At 37.5% G+C, this 22,201-nt stretch overlaps 1 protein-coding gene and 1 long non-coding RNA gene across 4 annotated transcripts in view; one reads left to right on the top strand and one right to left on the bottom strand.

Annotated features, from left to right (window-relative positions):
- The window catches only part of ZDHHC15 (zDHHC palmitoyltransferase 15), a 123,796-nt gene extending 108,510 nt beyond the window's left edge, over window positions 1–15,286 (bottom strand). The window contains exon 1 of one of the 2 annotated variants that reach the window (XM_081808627.1): window positions 15,094–15,286. In XM_081808627.1, coding sequence (XP_081664753.1) covers window positions 15,094–15,229 — 136 coding nt within the window. In that variant the 5' untranslated portion in view covers window positions 15,230–15,286. The remainder of the gene's footprint in view (window positions 1–15,093) is intronic. The other variant, XM_081808628.1, reaches the window with a different exon arrangement.
- A 272-nt stretch (window positions 15,287–15,558) lies between these two features.
- Window positions 15,559–22,201, top strand: part of LOC115941682 (uncharacterized) — a 48,183-nt gene continuing 41,540 nt past the window's right edge. For both annotated transcript variants that reach the window (XR_014141276.1, XR_014141275.1), the window contains exon 1: window positions 15,559–15,824. This is a non-coding gene — a long non-coding RNA (uncharacterized LOC115941682). The remainder of the gene's footprint in view (window positions 15,825–22,201) is intronic.

Below are 22,201 nucleotides of genomic sequence, written 5' to 3'. Positions count from 1 at the left end.
AGGTATTAAAGAGGGCACGTTCTGCATGGAGCACTGGGTGTTATACGCAAACAATGAATCATGGAACACCACATCAAAAACTAATGATGTAATGTATGGTGATTAACATAACATAATAAAAAAAATTTAAAAAAATGTCTATACTACCCAAAGCAATCAACACATTCAATGCAATCCCTATTAAAATACCAAAGACATTTATCACAGACATAGAGAAAACAATCTCAAATGTGTATAGAACCAAAAGACCCCGAATAACCAAAGCAACCTTGAAAAAGGAAATCAAAGCTGGAGGCATAACAATTCTGGACTTCAAGTTATATTACAAGGCTGTAGTGATCAAAACAATATGGTACTGGCACAAAAACAGACACATAGATCAATGGAACAGAATAAAAATACCAGAAATGAACCCACATATCCATGGTCAGTTAACCTTTGACCAAGCTGCAAAAGATAACCAATAGGAAAAAGATGGTCTCTTCAACAAATGGTGTTGGGAAAACTGGAAAGCAACATACAAAAGAATGAAACTGGACCACTTTCTCACACCATATACAAAAAGAAATTCAAAATGCATTAAAGATTAGGGCACCAGGGTGGTTCAGTTGGTTAAGCATCCAACTCTTGGATTGATCTCAGGGTCGTGAGATTGAGCCCTGTGTTGGGTTCCATAATCAGTGTGGAGTCTGCTTAAGACTCTCTCTCTCTCCCTCTGCCTCTCCCCCTCCTCTCTTTTCCTCTCTAAAATAAATAAATAAATCTTTTAAAAATGCATTAAAGATCTAAATCAGAAAACTGAAATCATCAAAATCCTAGAGAGGAACACAGGCAATAACCTCTTTGACATCAGCCATAGTAACTTCTTTCTAGATATGTCTCCTAAGGTAAGGGACACAAAAGCAAAAATAAACTATTGGGACTTCATCAAAATAAAAAGCTTCTGCATAGCGAAGGTAACAATCCACAAAAACTAAAAGGCAACCTATGGAATGGGAGAAGATATTTGCAAATGACATATATAATAAAGAGTTAGTATCCAAAATATATAAAAATGTATAAAACTCAACACTGAAAAATGAATAATCCAATTAGAAAATGGGCAGAGGACATAATAGACATTTTTCCAAAGAAAACATCCAGATGGCCAACAGACAGATGAAAAGATGTTCTACATCACTGAGCATCAGGAAAATGCAAATCAAAACGACAATGAGATATCATCTACCACTTGTCAGAATGGCTAGAATCAACAACACAAGGAACAACAGGTGTTGGCAAGGATGTAGAGAAAGGGGAACCCTCTTGCACTGCTGGTAGAAATGCAAACTGGTGCACCCACTCTGGAAAACAGTAGGGAGGTTCCTCAAAAAGTTAAAAATAGTACTACCCAAAGATCCAACAATTGCACTATTAGGTGTTTACCCAAAAAATACAAAAATACTAATTCAAAGGGATATATACACACTGATGTTTACAGCAGCATTATCTAGAATAGGAAAATTATAGTAACAGCCCAGTTGTCCAGCAACCTATGAATGGATAAAGAAGATGTGGTATATATACACAATGGAATATCATTCAGCCATAAAAAAGAATGAAATCTTGCCATTTGCAATGACATAGATGGAGCTAGAGAGTATCATAGTAAGCAAAATAAGTTTGTCAGAGAAAGAAAAATACCATATGATTTCACTCATATGTGGAATTTAAGAAACAAAACAAGAAAGCAAAGGGGAATAAAAGAGAGAGGCAAACCAAGAAACAGTCTCTTAACTATGGAGAAGAAACTAACGGTTATCAGAGGTAAAGTAGGAGGGGATGGGTTAAATAGGTGATTGGGATGAGGAGTGCACTTGTAATGAGCACTGGTGTTGTATGGAAGTGTTGAATCACTATATTGTACACCTGAAACTAATACTACAGTGTATGTTAAATAACTGGAATTTAAATAAAAACTTAAAAAATTGATATGAGGCAATAAATGATATATATTGATAAAGGGGCTAACCCATCAAGATGATGTAACAATTGTAAACATGCACAAAATGAACAATAGAGCACCCAAATATAAGAAGCTAACATTAACAGAATTGAAAGGAATAGTAGATAGTATTAAAATTTTAGCTTGAGACTATAAAAAAACTAGAGCGAAGATCAATAAGAAAATAGAGGACTTGAACAACACTATAAACCAATTAGTCTAACAGAGATGTGTAGAACACTGAACCCAACAACAGAAAAAAACATGTTCTTCTCAAATGTACATGGAACATTTTCCATTATAAACCATATAATAGGCTACAAAACAAATCTCAATAAATTTAAAAGATTGAAATCATACAAAGTTTCTTTTCTGACACAATGGAATTAAACTGGAAATAAATAACAATAAAAACTATAAAATTTAAAATATGGGGAAATTAAACAACACACCCATTTTTCAATTTATAACTAATCAGCTTATGAAGGTCTTAATATTTTGCTATATTTACTTCATGTATTCTTAAAAAATTTTTATTTGAGTACGGTTGACAATGTTTTATTGGTCTCAGGTGTACAACACTGTGATTCAACAAGCATATGTTTTGCTAAAAAATACACTTTTAAGCAATGGATCAAGGAATAAATTACAAGTGACAATAGAAAATACTTTGAAATGAATTAATATATAAAGGCAACTTACCAAATCTTATAGGATACAGTAAAAGCAGTACTCAAGAGGTAAATTTATGGCTTTTTTTTCCCTAAAGATTTTATTTATTTACTTGAGAGAGAGAGACCATAGAGGGAGAAGGAGATGCAGACCCCCACTGAACAGGAGCCTGATGTGAGGCTCAATCTCAGGAGCCTGGGATCATGACCTGAGCCACGCAGCCACCCCAAATTTATGGTTTTAAATGCCTACATTATTAAAGAGCAAAAATATCAAATCAATGACCTTACTTTACACCTTAAGGAACTAAAACAGAAGAGAAAACTAAATTCAAAGCTAGCAGAAGGAAGGATATAATAAAGAACAGACTTGAGAAAAACAAAATAGAGAACTCAAAAACAATAGAATCAATGAAACTGAAAGTTGCGACCTTGAAAAAAATCAACAGAATTGACAAACCTTTAACTAGCCAGAACAGGAGAGAGGACTCAAATTACTAATATCAGAAATATAGTGGAGATAGTAATAGAGAACTTACATAAATAGAAAGGATTATAATAGAATAGTAGGAACAATTATATGCAAACAAATTGGATAACCTGGATGAAATGGACAAATTCCTGAAAACACAGAAACCACCAAAATTGAGTCAAGAAGAAAGAAAATCTGAGCAGACTTAAAAAATAAAAAGATTGAATCAATAATCAAAAACCTCCCAACAACAAAAATCCAAGACCAGATAGCTTCAGTGGTGAATTGTACCAAATATTTAAAGAAGAATAAACACCCATCCTTTTCAAACTCTTACAAAAAAATCAAAGAGAGAACACTTCCAAACTTACTCTATGATGCCAGCATTACCCTTATGCCTGTGGCGGATAAAGACATCACAAGAAAAGAAAATGACATACAAACATCTCATGAATATAGATGTAACACTACTGAAAAATTACCAGCAAACCAAATTCAGCAGCATATTAGAGGATTATACATCATGGTCAAGTGAGATGTATCCAAGAAATCTAAGTCTACTTCAACATATGAAAATCAATAAGAGAATAAAGGAAAAAATATACAGTCATCTCCACTGATGCTAGAAAAGTATTTGACAAGATGCCACAAACTTTCATGAATAAAAAATAGTCAAGAAACTAGGAATACTGCACAAGGTTTCCTTTTTCTCCACATCCTTGTCAACACAATGTTTCTTGTTTTTGATTTTAGCTATTCTGACAGGTGTGGGGTGATATCTCATTGTGGTTTTGATTTGCATTTCCCTGATGATGAGTGATGTTGAGCACTTTTCAGGTGTCTGTTGGCCATCTGGATGTCTTATTTGGAGAAATGTCTCTTCATGTCTTCTGCCCATTTTTTAATTGGATTGTTTTGTGGGTATTGAGTTGTATCAGTTCTTTATATATTTTTAGATACTAATCCTTTATCAGATATGTCATTTGCAAATATCTTCTCCCATTTAGTAGGTTGCCTTTTAGTTTTTTTGGCTGTTTTCTTTGATGTCCAGAAGCTTTTTATTTTGATGTAGTCCCATAGTTTATTTTTGCTTTTATTTCCCTTACCTCAGGAGACAGATCTAAAAAAAAATGTTGCTATGGTTGATGTCAGAGAAATTATTGCTTGTGCTCTCTTCTAGGATTTTTATGGTTTCAGGTCTCACATTTAGGCCTTTAGTCTAATATGGAGGTTCTTCAAAAAGTTAAAAATAGAACTGCCCTATGATCCAATAATCACACTACTGGGTATTTACTGCAAAAATGCTAATTCAAAAAGATACATGTACCCCTATGTTTTTTGCAGCATTATTTACAATAGTCAAACTATGGAAGCAGCCTAAGTGTTCATCAATAGTTGAATAGCTAAAGATGTGGTATATATTCATTCAATGGAATATTATTCAGCCATAAATAAGAATTAAATCTTGCCATTTGCAACAAAATGGACAGAGGTAGAAAGTATAATGCTAAGCAAAACAAGTAAGAGATAGACAACAAATACCATATGATTTCATTCATATGTAGAATGTAAGAAACAAAGTAAAAAAACAAAAGAAAAAAAGAGAGAGAAACCAAGAAACAGACTCTTAACTATACAGAACAAACTGATGGTTAGCAGAGGGGAGGCTGGTGGGGGGATGGGTGAAATAGGTGATGGGGATTAAGGAGTGCACATGTGGTGATGAGCACTGAGTAATGTATAGAATTGTTGAATCACTATATTATACACCAGAAACTAATAAAACATTGTATGTTAACTGTACTAGAAATAAATTTGTTTTTGAAAAAAGAAACCAGAAATAGAAGTGAAGTTTCTCAACTTGATGAAGGGCATTTATGGAAAACACACAGCTAACAGTATACTCAATGACAAAAGGTTAAAAACTTTTTACTTCAGATAAAAAACAAGGAAAGGATGCCTGTTTTTATCACTTTGATTCAATGTTGTACTGAAAGTTGTAGGCAGTGCAATAAGGCCAAGAAAAGGAAAAAAAAAATCCAAATTGGAAAGAAGGAATGAAATTATTTTTATTGGCAGATGATGTGATCCTACTGCATAAATAATTCTAAGGAATCCACTGAAAAATCTCTTTGAGCTAATAAGCAAATTCAGCAAAATTACAGAATATAAGATCAACAACACATACCAGTTTTATTTCTATGAACTAGCAATGAACAATCAGAAAAGGAAATTTAAAAAAAAGATTCCGAGTTGAGATCCCAGGAGTTAAGATGGTGGAGGAGTAGGGGACCTTAATTTTATCTGGTCCCTGTAATTCAGCTACATAGTTATCAAATCATTCTGAACAAATGCAAAATAAATCAGATATCTAAGAAAAGAATTGCTGCAATTCTACAAATAGAAAAGTGACCACTCTTTGGAAGGTAGGATGTCTGGAGATGTGAATCTGGGTGATATATCTGAAGATAGAGTTTAGGGGCAGGAGCTAGCTTAAGGAAACCACCACAAAGTATTATGAGCAGTGGAGTGCAAAATCAGAACTTTTAGAAGTCTGCTAACAGTGTGGGACATCCCTGGCTTAAAGGTGCTCAGGTGGTGAAGCAGGGCAGAATCCTAGGTGGGACAGTGTGGTGTCATGATCCCCGGGGTCACAAGAACAGGGGTGACTGAATGTGGCAGTTTCCAGGCTTCGGAGTGGGGAAACTGGCTGAAAACAGAGGGTCTAGTCACCGGCTTTCTGCTCAGTGTTGCAAACTGCTGCACGGTCAAGCAACTGTTCTCCAGGCAGGGGCCCAGCAAAAGGCAGAAGTGCAGTGAGACCCCCTCCCCACTCCTTCCCCCAGGAGGAATGGCATGGGTTCACATCACAGGAGTCCATAAAGTTTGGAGACTAGAAACTGGGACATGTGCCTGAGATAAAAATGCTCAGTCACAGGCTGGGTGAACACAGAGTTCAAGTGGAAACCAGGGAGACAAGAGTGATTGACTGCTTTTCTGTGAGGGCTCACTGAAGAGTCAGGTAGGCAATATTTAAACTCCGGGGCTAGAGATCTGGGTGCTGCCATTTTAATCCCCCCCATTGGTGCTGAAAGCCTTCAGGGAGCAAAACATTGCCACATAGTGCAACCTGCATCCCTTTACACTGAGCCCACCCCCTGGAAAGGGGACGCAATTCTACCTGGGGAAGGATACCTGAGAATCAGTGCAACCGGCCCCTCCTCCAGAAGACCAGTAGGAACAATTCACTAGCATGAAGTTTACTGATCATAGAGAACTGCAAAACTTCAGCACTTGGGGGAAACAGAATATAGCATTCATGTTTATATTATTATTATTATTATTATTATTATTATTCTTTAGTCTTTTAGTTTTATTTTTTCCAGCTATTTTCTTATTTTTTCAATTCTTTTTTCATGTTTATCTTTATATGTTTTATATATACATATATATATATTATTTTTGGTTTCCTTCATTGTATTTTATTGTATTTTTTTATATATAGGTTTTTCTTTCTTTCCCATTTTGAGGTCTAGTTTTCTTAATCAAACAAACCAAAATACCCCCAGGATTTAGTTTATTGTTTTGTTCTGGTTTACTTCTTATCTGGCTTTTTTCTTATTTTGATTCGTTTCCATTTTCTTCTGGTTAGTTTTGTTTGTATTTTTCTGGTGTTGTTAATTTTGTCTTTTCTCTCTCTTTCTTTTATTCATTTCTGGGCATAATGATGAGATGGAGAAACTCAACCCAAGAGAAAGAACAGGAAGAAGTACTCACTGCTGGGGATTTAATCAATAAGGATATAAGTAAGACATCAGAACTAGAAATCAAAACAATTATAAAGGCACTAGCTGGGGTGGAAAAAAAGCATAGAAGACAGTAGAAAATCCCTTACTGTACAAATAAAAGAACTAAAATCTAATCAGGTCAAAATTAAAAATGCAGTTTCTGAGATGCAATAAAAAAATGGAGGCTCTAACAGCAGGTATAAATGAGACAGAAGACAGAGTCAGGGATACAGAAGACAAAATGATGGAAAACAAGGAAGCTGAGAAAAAGAGAGAAACACAGCTACTGGATCATGAAAGGAGAATTAGAGAAATCAGTGATATCATAAAGCAAAATAATATTCAAATAATAACGGTCCCAGAAAATGAGGGGGGGCAGAAGGGTTATTTAAACAAATTATAACTGAGAACATCCCTAATCTGGGGAAGGAAACAGGCATTCAAGTCGAGGAGGCATACAGAACCCTCCCTTCAAAATCAATAAAAACAGGTCAACACCTTGACATATAATAGTGAAACCCGAAAATTTCAGAAATAAAGAGAAAATCCTGAAAGCAGCTCTGGAAAAAGATCCTTAACCTACAAGGGTAAAAAGATAAAGCTGGCAGCAGACCTGTCCACAGAGACCTGCCAGGCCAGAAAGGACTAGCTTAGTGGGAAAAATATGCAGCCAAGAATACTTTATCCAGCAAGGCTGTCATTCAGAATAGAAGGATAGATAGTTTCCAGGAAACAAAAACTAAAGGAATTTGTGAACACTAAACCAGCCCTGCAAGAAATATTAGAGGAGATCCTTTGAGTGGAGAGAGAGCCCAAAAGTAACAAAGACCAGAAAGGAACAGAGACAATCTTCAGAAACAGAGACTTCACAGGTCATAAAATGATACTAAATTCATATCTTTCAATAACTAATCTGAATGTAAATGGACAAAAAACTCCAATAAAAAAACACAGGGTATCAGATTGGATTGAAAAACAAGACCCATCGAAATGCTATCAATAAGAGACTCATTTTAGACCCAAAGACACTTCTAGATTGAAAGTAAAGGGATGGGGGCGCCTGGGTGGCTCAGTTGGTTAAGCGACTGCCTTCGGCTCAGGTCATGATCCTGGAGGCCCTGGATCGAGTCCCGCATCGGGCTCCCTGCTCTGCAGGGAGTCTGCTTCTCCCTCCGACCCTCCCCCCTCTCATGTGCTCTCTCTCATTCTCTCTCTCTCAAATAAATAAATAAAGTCTTTAAAAAAAAAAAAACTTTAAAAAAAAAAAAAGAAAGTAAAGGGATAGAGAACCATTTATCATGCAAATGGACATCAAAAGAAAGCTGGAGTAGCCATACTTACATCAGACAAACTAGATTTTAAATCAAAGACTGAAATAAGAAATGAAGAAAGATACTATATCATAATAAAAGGATCTATCCAACAAGAAGATCGAACAATTGTAAATATTTATGCTCCTAATTAGGGAGCAGCCAACTATAAAAACCAATTAATAACAAAATTAAAGAAACACAGTGATAATAGTACAATCTTAGTAGTGGACTTTAACACTCCACTCATAGCAATGGACAGATCATCTAAGCAGAAGATCAACAAGGAAACAAAGGCTTTAAATGACACACTACCAGATAGACTTTACAGATATATTCAGAGCCTTTCATCCTAAAACAACAGAATACACATTCTTCTCCAGGGCACATGAAACATCCTGCAGAAGAGATCATGAATCAGGTGTCAACTGGTACAAAAAGATTGAGATTATACCATGCATATTTTCAGACTACAATGCTTTATTTTTTTTTATTTTAATTTTATTTATTTATTTCAGAGAGACAGAGAGAGAGAGCAAGCACAAGTGGGTGGAGGGGCAGAGGGAGGGGCAGACTCCCTGCTGAGCAGGGAGCCCAAGGCAGGGCTCGATCCCAGGACCCTGGGATCATGACCTGAGCCAAAGGCGGATACTTAACCAACTGAGCCACCCAGGCACCCCAGACCACAATGCTTTAAAACTTGAACTCAATCACATAAGAAAATTTGGAAAGAACAAAACTACATGGAGGTTAAAGAGTATCCTAGTAAAGAATGAATGGGTCAACAGGGATATAAGAACAATTAAAAAACACATGGAAACAAATGAAAATGAAAACAAGATAGTTCAGAACCTTTGGGATGAAGCAAAGGCAGTCCTAAGCAGGAAGTATATAGTGATACAGGCCTTTCTCAAGAAACAAGAAAAGTCTCAAATACACAACATAAACTTACACCTAAAGGAGCTGGAAAAAGAATAGCAAATGAAGCCAAAATCCAGCTGGAAAAGAGAAATAATAAAGATTAGAACAGAAATCAATGATACAGAAAAAAAAAATAGAACAGATCAAAACTAGGAGCTGGTTCTTTCAAATTAATAAGATAGATAAACCCCTAGCCAAACTTATCAGAAAGAAAAGTGAAAGGACCCAAATGAATAAAATCAGGAATGAAAGAGGAGAAATCACAACCAACACTGAAGAAACACATTGTAAGAGAATATTATGAGCAATTACACGGCAACAAATTAGGCAATCTGGAAGAAATGGATGCATTCTTAGAAACATATATACTACCAAAACTGAATCAGGAGCAAATAGAAAACCTGAGCAGACACATAATCAGCAATGAAATTGAAGCAATAATCAAAAATCACCCAATAAACAAGAGTCCAGGGCCAGATGGCCTCCCAGGGGAATTCTACCAAACATTTAAAGAAGAATTAATACCTTTTCTTCTGAAGCTGTTTAAAAAAAAAATTGAAGGAAAATTTCCAAACTCATTCTATGAGGCCAGCATTACCTCGATCCCAAAACCAAAGACCCCACCAAAAAGAATTACAGACCAATATCTCTGATGAACATGGATGTAAAAATTTTTACCAAGATACTAGCTAATAGGATCCAACAGTACATTAAAAGGATTACTCACCACCACCAATAGGATTTATTCTTGGGCTGCAGGGGTGGTTCACCATCCACAAATCAATCAATGTGATACACCACATCAACAAAAGAAAGGACAGAACATTACAATCCTCTCAATAGATGCAGAAAAAGCATTTGACAAAATACAGAATCCTTTCTTGATAAAAATCCTCTGCAGTGTACATACCTCAATATCATAAAAACCACATATGAAAAAACCAGTCAGGGGCGCCTGAGTGGCTCAGTCATTAAGCGTCGGCCTTGGGCTCAGGTCATGATTTCCTTACACCATACACAAAAATAGACTCAAAATGGATGAAAGACTTAAATATGAGACAGGAATCCATCAAAATCCTTGAGGAGAACACAGGCAGCATCCTCTTCGACCTCGGCTCCAGCAACTTCTTGCTAGACACGTCTCCAAAGTCAAGGGAAAGAAAAGGTAAAAATGAACTATTGGGACTTCATCAAGATAAAAAGCTTTTGCACAGGAAAGGAAACAGTTGACAAAACCAAAAGACACCCGACAGAATGGGAGAAAATATTTGCAAATGACATATCAGATGAAGGGCTAGTATCCAAAATCCATAAAGAATATATCAAACTCAACACCCAAAGAACAAATAATCCAATCAAGAAATGGGCAGAAGACACAGACATTTCTCCAAAGAAGACATACAAATGGCTAACAGACACATGAAAAAAAATGCCCCATATCACTCAGCATCAGGGAAATACAAATCAAGACCACAATGAGATACCACCTCACACCAGTCAGAATGGCTAAAATTAACAAGTCAGGAAACGACAGATGTTGGTGAGGATGTGGAGAAAGGGGAACCTTCCTACACTGTTGGTGGGAATGCTAGCTGGTGCAGCCACTCTGGAAAACAGAATGGAGGTTCCTCAAAAAGTTGAAAATAGAGCTACCCTATGACCCAGCAATTGCACTACTGGGTATTTGCCCCAAAGATACAAATGTAGTGATCCAAAATGGAATATTATGCAGCCATCAAATAGAATGGACTCTTGCCATTTGCAATGACATGGATGGAACCATAGGGTATTATGCTAGGCAAAATATGTCAGTCAGGGAAAGACAATTATCATATGATCTCACTGGTATGTGGACTTTAAGAAACAAAACAGAGGATCATAGGGGAAGACACGAAAAAATTAAAGAAGACGAAACCAGAGAGGGAGACAAATCATAGGAGACTCTTAAGTATAGGAAACAAACTGAGGGTTGCTGGAGAGCAGGGGGTGCAGAGATGGAGCAACTGGGTAATGGACATTAAGGAGGGCATGTGATGTAATGAGCATTGGGTATTATATAAGACTGATGAGTCACAGGCCTGTACCTCTGAAACCAATAATATATTATATGTTGGGCGCCTGGGTGGCTCAGTTGTTAAGCAACTGCCTTCGGCTCAGGTCATGGTCCCAGGGTCCTGGGATCGAGCCCCATGTCGGGCTCTCTGCTCTGCAGGAAGCCTGCTTCTCCCTCTCCCACTCCCCCTTGCTTGTGTTCCCTCTCTCACTGTGTCTCTCTCTGTCAAATAAATAAAATCTTTAAAAAAAAAATAATATATGTTAAATAATTGAATTTAAATAAAAAATGTTTTAAAAATGGGCAAAAGACACGAATAGACATTTTTCAAAGAAGATATACAGATGCATGATATTATTTAAATCTCACAACAACAATGCTCTAAATGGCATATAATAGGTGCTAAGGAAGTATCTGTGGTATGAATGAACAACCATATAAGCAAGGTGCCATGTGAGGCAACCTTGGTTGAGAAAGATTAGGTAAATTGCCGCAAATCTCCTAGTTAGTAAGTGGCAGAATTCAAACTTTATAAGACAAAAATACCACTTTTGGCTTCAGTTCTAACCTGAAATTACAGATAAAGACATCAGGTTCTATTTCGAGAAAGAAGTTAGATTCTTAATACTACTTTTTGAGTCATATTGAAATTTGAATCTGTTAATTTGGTTGTGTTGTTTTGGTTTCAAGCAGCCTTGACACCCAATTTTCCATTATTTCCTAAACAAGTGACGTAGGAAGATTTGATTTAACCTCTCTGAAACCAAGGTTTTAGAAGACTGTAAAATGAAGATGACAGAATGAAGGTGGAGCCAGAATTGGAAGTCAAGGCTATGTTACTCTCCTGGTTTTTAAATAATGATAACTGATACAAAATATTAAGAAAACACTGTGCAGGCCAAATAAAATACATCTGCAGGTGACATTTGGCCTGTTAGTCACAAGCTTTGCCTTCTGTATTTGTTGAGAGAAGGCAGAGAGTTATGACACTATGGCGGTTAAAGCATGGACTGTGGAACCATACTGCCTGGGTTGCCATCCAAGCTCGGCCATTTATTAGCTGTATGACCCTAGGCAAACATCTTCATCTGTCTGTGCCTCAGTTTTCTTATCTTTAAAATGGGAATGTACCTTATAAGGTTGTTATGAGAATTGAGTGTGAGTGTGTGTGTGTGTGTGTGTGTGTGTGTGCGCACGTGAGCGCCATTTAAAACAGTACCTGGCATATAACAAGTGCCCTGAAAATATGTTAAATAAAACAAAATAAAAAAGCTCTAAGCTTCCTTTAACTATTTTCACTAATTCTAACTTGAACTTTGCCTCAGTTTGCACATCTGTAAAATGGGGACACTAAGGGTACCTACTTTGTATGGTTATTTTCAGGATAAAGTGATTTAATATAGAGAGAATTAAGATATCTACAGTACTTAGAACATTGCCTAGAACAGATTAAGCACTATGTAAGTGTCAGCCATTATTATTATTAATTTTTAAAATGAATGCTTGGCTAAGCTCATGTAAGTCAGTACTGCAAAACTTTAACATAGGCTTAGCAGTGTTTACAAGATGGTATTGATCCTAAGAAGCAAAGCCCATAGTATAATAATGGAGCTGAACTTTTAACCCTTCAGTCAATCATTGAAAAAAGCAAAATGGTGAAGTCTGAAAATAGTAAAATTTCCCAATCATTGCATAGCCCACTTAATACTCATCAATAAAGCTGAGGTTTATTGTTGAGGTAAAGGTTGAAATAAAGTTTGAGATAAAAAGAAAAGCAGCTTGTATTTGCATCTATAAAGGCAACTACTTGAATTTATTTTTTTAAAATCTCAGTACATTTTCCATAATAAATCTAAGAAGGAGAGGTAGAAAATTCAAACTCTCATGCATAGTTTATTAGAAGAAATTTCTATATTGGGAAACAGAGTTATCTCCTGGCTCCCTACTTAATCTCCATCTACCTGGAGTAAACTATTGCTTTGTCAAATATGTAAGAGAAGGAAGTTGTAAGAAGGGTCAGGTCCTGGGTTGGACAAAACAGCACCCTAACCATAATTTTTAAGATGTTAAGAACCCAGTATAAAGACATAAAGTTATTGTGGAAGGACCTGACAGTGCATGGGTGACCAAAGGGCCAAATAAGAGTCCTAGTGTGAGGGGACTGGAATATGCTGGAACCTCATACTGAATGAATGGGGATCATTGCAGGACACAAGTTTAAAGGTGCTAGAAGTGGGATTTCTCATACTGAAGTGACAATAACTATTAGTGAATCTCATTTGAGAAGAGATGGAAATTCTTCAATGAGAGAGGACAGAGGCAAGGGGAGATCTCACTGTGAGAAAAACAGAAGGTCTGTTGTGAGGAGACAGGATATAATATAAAAACTCCATTGTGAATTTGTAAGAACACTATAAAACCATTAGTGATAAGGACAGGTGACTGGGGTAATACAATTGGGGAACATACAGGATAGGATGTTGGGGTTTGTTTCAGGAAATACTGTGGAATTCTGAGTTTGAAAGCATAAGATAGGCTGTGGGAACCATTTTATACATAAGAAGGGGATGGAATGCTCCATAATGTGACAGGACAGGGTACAAGAGGAGACTCTAGATTTATAAAAGGGATGATCTAATGAAATGGGACAAGAAATGAGGCTCCCATGGGACTGGGAAGGACGTATTAGAAATCCCAGTGGAAAAGTATAGTGTTTTCCTAGTTTGAGAAGACAGGGGAAAAGGACAACCCTAAAGGGAATTGAGATAAAATAATAATAATAATAATAAAAAAACTTAGAGAAAGAGGATGGCAAAATGTGGGGCTAACAATAAAAGAGAGCTGCAGGAGGTGGGGATTAGTTTTCAAAACAGATAACAAGGGGGGAGTATCATTAGAAAAGTAGTAATGGTAACTGAAAAGAAAAGTAGTGGCCCTCGGGAGGGGTGTGAGATATTGTGGAAACTCTTGTGGGAGGGTAAAGAGGACACCAATGTGAGAAGAGAGCGGACAAGGCATGACCATATTGTGATAAAAGCAGGATGCCTAGTATGAGGTGTGAGAAAATAATGTGGGGAGCAGAAGAAGAAAGGGAACCCCAGTGTGATAAAATCAGGGGCTCTAATGTGAGGGGACAGGACAAGATGTATTGTAGGACCCTCATTCCACTGGAGAAGATGACAAAATGGTAAAGCCCACAGGGAAAGAGAATAAAGGGCCCATTTTCACTTTGTGAAAAGGGGAGACCCAGTGGGATAAAACAAGGCATACTGTGGGGTCCTCTGTGGGAGAAGCTGTGAAGCACTTATGCCAGTGTGAGAGGATCATGGAAAAAGGATGAATTCCAGTGTTGGAAAAAAGAGAGCTAGTAAGAGAGTACAGGAAATATTTTGGGATTCCTTAGTGGGAGGGAATGCGAAAATGTGCGGCTCCTAGTTGGATGCATTGGTGGGATTCAGAGTGTAAGCAGTTTAATGATACAGGGTGTGTTGTTTTCTCAATTGCGTAGGGTGGGAGCCCCCAGAACGAGAACACCAGGCACAAGTGGTTGTCCTGTATGAGAAAAGAGGGCTCTAGTGGAAAGTGTCAGGAGATTCTTGTGGGTAAGGCCAGGGAATAATGTAAAAAGCCCTCAGTGGGAAGCGATGGCGACACGGTGGGACCCTCGTGGGAAGACTGTGAAGAAATACTGTGAGAAGCCAGAGGTTGGAGATGAGGAGGTCTCCAGAGAGCTAAGAACAAACAAACAACCCCCTCCCCTCAAAGAAAAAAAAACAAAAAACCCTGCAGTGTGAGGGCTAAGAACACGCGGGAGGGGGACACCAGGGTGAAGGGTACGACAGACAATTATCCTGGAGCATAATTTCCCCACCGTAGGTGCCCAGCTCCACTTACCCAGGCAGAGTTCAAAGACGTAGGCATAGTAGGACCAAAGCACAACGAGGACGATAACGAGCACTGGCACCCAGGAAAGTACTCGGCGACAGCACCGCAGCCCCCCGGACAGAGCCATCTTCCAGCCCTGCCGCATCTTTGGATCGAAGATCGACCGAGCAGGCCTGTCGGCGCTGGGTCGGAACTGCCCGGCAGGCAGTTGGGAGGCTGGAAGGAGCGCTGTGCGGCGCTCCACTGCCTAGCCTGGCGGGAACGTCTCACCAAACCGACACCACCTGTAAAGCTGCGGGGCAGAGTGCGCCCTGCCTGGCACAATAGGCATGAGTCATGGCGAGGAGGAACTGGCCTTGTTGGAGCGGAAGGTGATCCGCCGGGCAGTCGAGGCTGGGCACGCTCAGAGGGAATGCGGTCCCTCCCCTTTTCTCCTCTTCCACCCCCTTGCTACAGCGCTAGATGCAGAGCTGGACCTCCGCAAAACGGTGAAGCGGAAGAAATTTGGGTCCGCCCATCTGTCTTTACTGCACTGCGTCCCCCCTCATCTGCTTTCTGATCTCTCTTTCGGTTTTTTGTCTCTCTTTGTTTCCCCCCTCAACACAAACGCGGGAGCACACTTACACGCTGTGCGAAAGACGCCAGCCATAGCCTCTTCAGACTGAAAGGTTATCCAACCCCATCCTCCCACTGCTGCTTGAACAATGTGCTTAACGCGTAGTGCCGCAATCACTGCATAGGTAAGTCCATTCACAGGACGCTCCCCGCTTCCTTCTCTTCTTCCCTTACCCCTGAGTTTAGCTTCGTCCGTTTTCAGAATAAATAAACCTATTGGTACAGAAAAACAAACGAAGGGGACGTTAAATCTGTGAGGGGTCAGGGAAAGATGCAAAGGTAGTAATATTTAAACTAAACTTTAATAATAAATGTTTGCTAGGCAGACGAGAGGGGAAGGATCTTTCAGACAGAGGAAACAGCGTTTGCAAAGACATAGTCATAAAAATCCAAAAGTGTTCAAGGAACACCTAATATGGCTTGAGCGGGTGTGTGAAGAGGAGAGGCTGGGACTGAGACGGGGAATATAGGCTGAGGGAACAGTGTGACGGTCCTTATACGCCTTGCCAGGGTGTGTGGACATAATCCTCTAAAGCAGATTACTATGAACAGCCATTAAAGGTTTGGGACAATGGAATGACATTAGCAGAGATGTATTTTTGTGACTGGCAGGATTTCGGAGAGGAGGATGGCTTGGAAGCAGACCAATTAGGAAGCAATTTAATTCAACAAATGTTTCTGGGATGGTTGCTTTGTGTAGGTCAGCTTTGGCATAAAAAGAATGAAGAAACAGGAGGCCTGTCCCCATGAAGCTCATCTTCTCGTCAGGGGGATAGGTGTTCAATGACACAAGCACAATAATGGAAGTATAGTAAGATTTTGACATTTATGGATTTGAAACTCACTGTTTAATGATTTTTAAAGGTCTATGACATGGAGAAATTTGTGATTTTGCTGAGACCCATGTCTTACTCACATTCTGTACTGAGTGAATTGAAACAAGGATTTCAACAGGGTTGTGCTCTATTCTTCATGGTTATATAGGCAGTAATTTCCTGAAGTGATAAGAGCTTCCTTGTTTCTTTTCAGATTAAGTTCATGGTTGATATTACTAAATTAATGATGTAGTGAAATACCGTCTCATTTCAGTTGCAATTTTTATTTTAATAGCCCAATTAATTATTTGAGTCCTAAGGTTCAGACTTAGATATTTAAATATTTTTCCAGCGTTATTGAGGTATAGTTGACAAATAAAAATTGTATATATTTAAGGTGTATAATGTGATCATTTGGTAGGTATATACATTGTGAAATGATTATGACAATCAAGCTAATTAATGCATTTGTTATCTCACAGTTACCATTTTTTTATAAATATTTTTTATTGAGATATATTTTACATACAACATTGTGTAAATTTAAGGTGTATATTTTTCAAAGTTTTTATTTACATTCCAGTTACTTAACATATAGTGTAATATTAGTTTCAGGTGTACAATATAGTGATTCAACACCTCCATACAACAGTAGGTGCTCATCACAACAAGTACACTCCTTAATCCCCATCACCTCTTTAACCAGTCTACCCACCCAACTCCATTTTGGTAACCATCAGTTTGTTCTCTATAGTTAAGAGTCTATTTTGTAGTTTGCCTCCCTGTCTCTCTCTCTCTCTCTTTTTCCTTTGCTCATCTGTTTTGTTTCTTAAATTCCACTTATGAGTGAAACCATAGGGTATTTGACATTTTCTGATGGACCTATTTCCCTTTGCATGATATTCTAGCTCCATCCATGTCATTGCAAATGGCAAGATTTCATTCTTTTTTATAGCTGAATAATACTCCATTATATATATTTATCCTCCACATCTTCTTTGCCCATTCGTCAGTCGATGGACACTTGGGCTGTTTCCATAATTTAGCTATTATTAATGATGCTGCTAAAAACATTGGGGTGCATGTCTCCCTTTCACTTAGTATTGTTGTATTCTTTGGGTAAACACCTAGTAGTGCAACTGCTGGATCTGAGGGTAGTTCTATTTTTAACTTTTTGAGAAACCTCCCTACTGTTTTCCAGAGTGACTGCACCAGTTTGCATTCCCACCAATAGCACAAAACCACCCCTTTTGGTGTTGACCTGTTCTTGTGCTGTTGATTTTAGCCATTCTGACAGGTGTGAGGTGATAGCTCATTGTATTTTTGATTTGCATTTCCCTTATAATCAGTGATACTGAACATCTTTTCATGTGTTTGTTGGCCATCTGGATGTCTTCTTTGGAAAAATGTCTACTTATGTCTTCTGCCCATTTTTAATTGGATTATTCATTTTTGGGGTTTTACATAAGTTCTTTATATATTTGGGATACTAACCCTTTATCACATATGCCATCACAAATATCTTCTCCCATTCCATAGGTTACCTTTTAGTTTTGTTGATTGTTTCCTTTGCTGAGCAGAAACTTTTTATTTTGATAAAGTCCCAATAGTTTATTTTTGCTTTTGTTTCCTTTCCCTCAGGAGATATATCTAGAAAGAAGTTGTCACAGCCAATGTTAAAGAAGTTACTGCCTGTGTTCTCCTGTAGGGTTTTTATGGTCTAAGGTCTTACATTTAGATCTTTAATACATTTTGAATTTATTTTTCTGTAAGGTGTAAGAAAGTGCGGTCCCGTTTCATTCTTCAGCGTGTTGCTGTCCAGTTTTCCCAACACCCTTTGTTAAAGAGACTGTATTTTATCCAATGGATATTCTTTCCTGCTTTGTCGAAAATTAGCTGACTATATAGTTGTGGGTTCATTTCTAGGTTTTCTATTCTGTTCTATTGTTTTATGTGTATGCTTTTGTGCCAGTACAATACTGTTTTGATTAGTACAGCTTTGTAATGTAACTTGAAGTTTGTAATTGTGATGCCTCCAGCTTTGCTTTTCTTTTTCAAGGTTGCTTTGGTTGCTCTGGCTATTCGGGGTCTTTTCTGGTTCCATACAAATTTTGGGATAGTTTGTTCTAGCTCTGTGAAAAATGCTCTTGGTATTTTGATAGGGATTGCATTAAATATGTAGATTGCTTTGGGTAGTATAGACATTTTAACATATTTGTTCTTCTGATCCATGAGCATGGAATGTCTTTCCATTTCTTTGTGGCATCTTCAATTTCTTTCATCAGTGTTTTCTAGTTTTCAGAGTACGGAACTCTTATAATAGTTTGTATTTCTGTGGTGTTGGTTGTTCTTTCTCCTCTCACTTGTGATTTCACCTCTTTGGTTAGGTTTAATCCTAGGTATCTTATTGTTTTTGGTGCAATTGTAAATGGGATTGATTCCTTATTTTCTCTCTCTGTAAAGAGATACATATAGAAATACTCTCAATAATCTTCATTATTGCTATAGAGAAATGCAACAGATTTCTGTACATTGATTTTGTACCCTGTGACTTTACTGAAGTCGTGTATCAGTTCTACCAGTTTATTGTTGGAGTGTTTTGGGTTTTCAATATAGAATATCATATCATCTGCAAATAGTGAAAGATTGACTTCTTCCTTGCTGATTTGGATGCCTTTTATTGCTTTTTGTTGTCTAATTGCTATGGCTAGGACTTTCAGTATTGTTAAATAACAGTGGTGAGAGTGGACATCCCTGTCTTCCTCCTGACTGTAGAGGAAAAGCTCTCAGTTTTTCTCCATCGAGTATGATATTAGCTGTGGGTTTTTCATAGATGGCCTTTAGTAAACCTACTTTGTTGTTTTTATCATGAATGGATGTTGTACTTTGTCAAATGTTTTTGATGCATCCATTGAAATAATCATATGGTTACTGTCCTTTCTTTTATTAATGTGGTATATCACGTTGATTGATTTGCAAATATTGAACCACCCTTGTATCCCAGGAATAAATCTCACTTGATCGTGGTGAATGATTTTTTTTTAAATGTATTGTTGGATTTGGTTTGCTAGTATTTTACTGACAATTTTTGCATCCATGTTCATAAGGGATATTGGCCGGTAGTTCTCTTTTTTAGTGGTGTCTCCATTGGTTTTGTTATCAGGGTTTTGCTGGCCTCATAAATGAAATCGGAAGTTTTCCTTTTCTATTTTTTTGGAACAGTTTGAGAAGAATAGTTATTAACTCTTCTTTAAATGTTTGGTAGAATTTGCCTGTGAAGCCGTCTGGTCTTGGCCTTTTGTTTGTAGGGATTTTTGTGATTACTGATTCAATTTCTTTGCTGGTTATCAGTCTGTTCAAGTTTTCTATATCTTCCTGTTTTAGTTTTGTAGTTTATGTTTCTAGGAATTTACCAGTTTCTTCCAACTTTTCCAATTTGTTGGCATATGGATTTTGATAATATTCTCTTATAATAGTTTGTATTTCTGTGGTGTTGGTTGTTCTTTCTCCTCTCACTTGTGATTTTATTCGTTTGGGCCCTGTCTCTTTTCTTTTTGATAAATCTGGCTAGAGGTTTATCAGTTTTATTAATCTTTTCAAAGAATCAGCTCCTGGCTTCATTGATCTGTTCTATTGCTTTTGTTTTTGTTTAGTTTCTATATCATTTATTTCTGCTCTAAGCTTTATTATTTCCTTCCACTGGCTTTAAGCTTTGTTTTTTGTACTTTTTCTAGCTCCTTTAGGTAAAAGGTTAGATTGTTTATTTGAGATTTTCCTTGCTTCTTGAATTAGGCCTGTATTGCTATATACTCCCCTCTGGAGATTGCTTTTGCTGCATCCCAAAGGTTTGGACTGCTGTGCTTTTATTTTCATTTGTTTCCATGTATTTTGTTGTTGTTGTTGTTTCTTCTTTATTTCCTGGTTGACCCATTCATTCTTTAGTAGCATGTCGTTTAACCTCCATGTATTTGTGGTTCTTTCCACATTTTTTCTTGTGTTTGACTTCTAGTTTCATAGTGTTGTGGTCAGATAAGGTGCATGTATGACTTCAATCTTCTTGTATTTGTTGAGGCCTGATTTGTGACCTAATATGTAATCTATTTTGTTCCATGTGCACTTGAAAGAATGTGTATTCTCCCATTTTAGTCTGGAGTGTTCTGAATATATATGTTAAGTCCATCGGGTCCAGGGTGTCATTGAAAGCCATTATTTGGGTGCCTGGGTGGCTCAGTCGTTAAGCGGCTGCCTTCGGCTCAGGTCATGATCCCAGGGTCCTGGGATCGAGCCCCACATCAGGCTCCCTGCTCAGCGGGAAGCCTGCTTCTCCCTCTACCAGTCCCCCTGCTTGTGTTCCCACTCTCGCTATGTCTCTCTCAGTCAAATAAATAAATAAAATCTTAAAAGAAAAAAAAAAAGAAAGCCATTATTTTTCTTCTCGATTTTCTATGTAGATGATCTGTCCATTAACGTACGTGGGGTGTTATTTTCCCCTACTCTTATTGTATTATTATCAATGAGTTCCTTTATGTTTGTTATTAATTATTTTATATATTTGGGCAATCCCATGGGGGGTGCATATTTACAATTGTTATATCTTCTTCTTGGATTTTCCATTATGAGAATATAGAGCCCTTTTTGTCTCTTTTTACAATCTTTGTTTTACAGTCTAGTTTGTCCAATATAATACTGTTTCCAGCTTTCTTTTGACATTCTTCTGGGTGATAAATGTTTCTCCATCCCCTTACTTTCAATCTGCAGGTGTCTTTAGGCCTACGATAAGTCTTCTGTAGTCAGCATATAGGTGGGTCTTGTATTTTATCCATTCTGACACCCTGTGTCTTTTGATTGGAGTGTTTGGTCCACTTACATTCAAAGTAAGTATTGATAGATATATATTTATTTCCATTTCATTACTTGTTTTGTAACTGTTTCTGGAGATTTTCTCTGATCCTTTCTTGTCTTTGTCACTTTTGGTCTCTCCTTTGCACTAAGTCCCCTTTAATCTCTCTTGCAGGGCTGGGTTAGTCGTCACAAACTCCTTTAGTTTTTGTTTGTCTGAGAAACTCTATTTCTCCTTCTATTCTGAATGACAGCCTTGGTGGATTGAGTATTCTTGGCTGCAGATTTTTTCTGTTTGGCACTTTGAATTTATCATCCCACTCCCTTCTGGTTTGCCAAGTTTCTGTTGAGAAATCTCCAGCTAGCCTTAGGGATCTTACCTTGTGAGTTAAAGACTTCTTGTGTCTTGCTGCTTTTAAGATATTTTCTTTATCACTGTATTTTGCAAATTTAATTATAATATGTCTCGGTGTTGGCCTGCTTTTGTTAGATTTTTTTTTTTTAGTGGTCCAGATGGTTGACCTAACTTCCTTTTTTTAAATTTTTTTATTCTTTTTTAATTTTTTTAATTTTATTATGTTATGTTAATCACCATACATTACATCATTAGTTTTTGATGTAGTGTTCCATGATTCACCCAGTGCTCCATTCAGTATGTGCCCTCTTTAATACCCCTCACCAGGCTAACCCATCCCCCACCCCCCTCCCCTCTAGAACCCTCAGTTTGTTTCTCAGAGTCCATAGTCTCTCATGGTTCGTCTCCCCCTACGATTTCCCCCCCTTCATTTTTCCCTTCCTGCTATCTTCTTCTTCTTTTTTTTTTTTTTTTTAACATATAATGAATTATT

Source organism: Leptonychotes weddellii, chromosome X (assembly GCF_054177405.1).
Source record: "Leptonychotes weddellii isolate Sample4059 chromosome X, ASM5417740v2, whole genome shotgun sequence".
Taxonomy (NCBI): Eukaryota; Metazoa; Chordata; class Mammalia; order Carnivora; family Phocidae; genus Leptonychotes; species Leptonychotes weddellii.
This window is presented reverse-complemented; position numbering and strand designations above follow the sequence as displayed.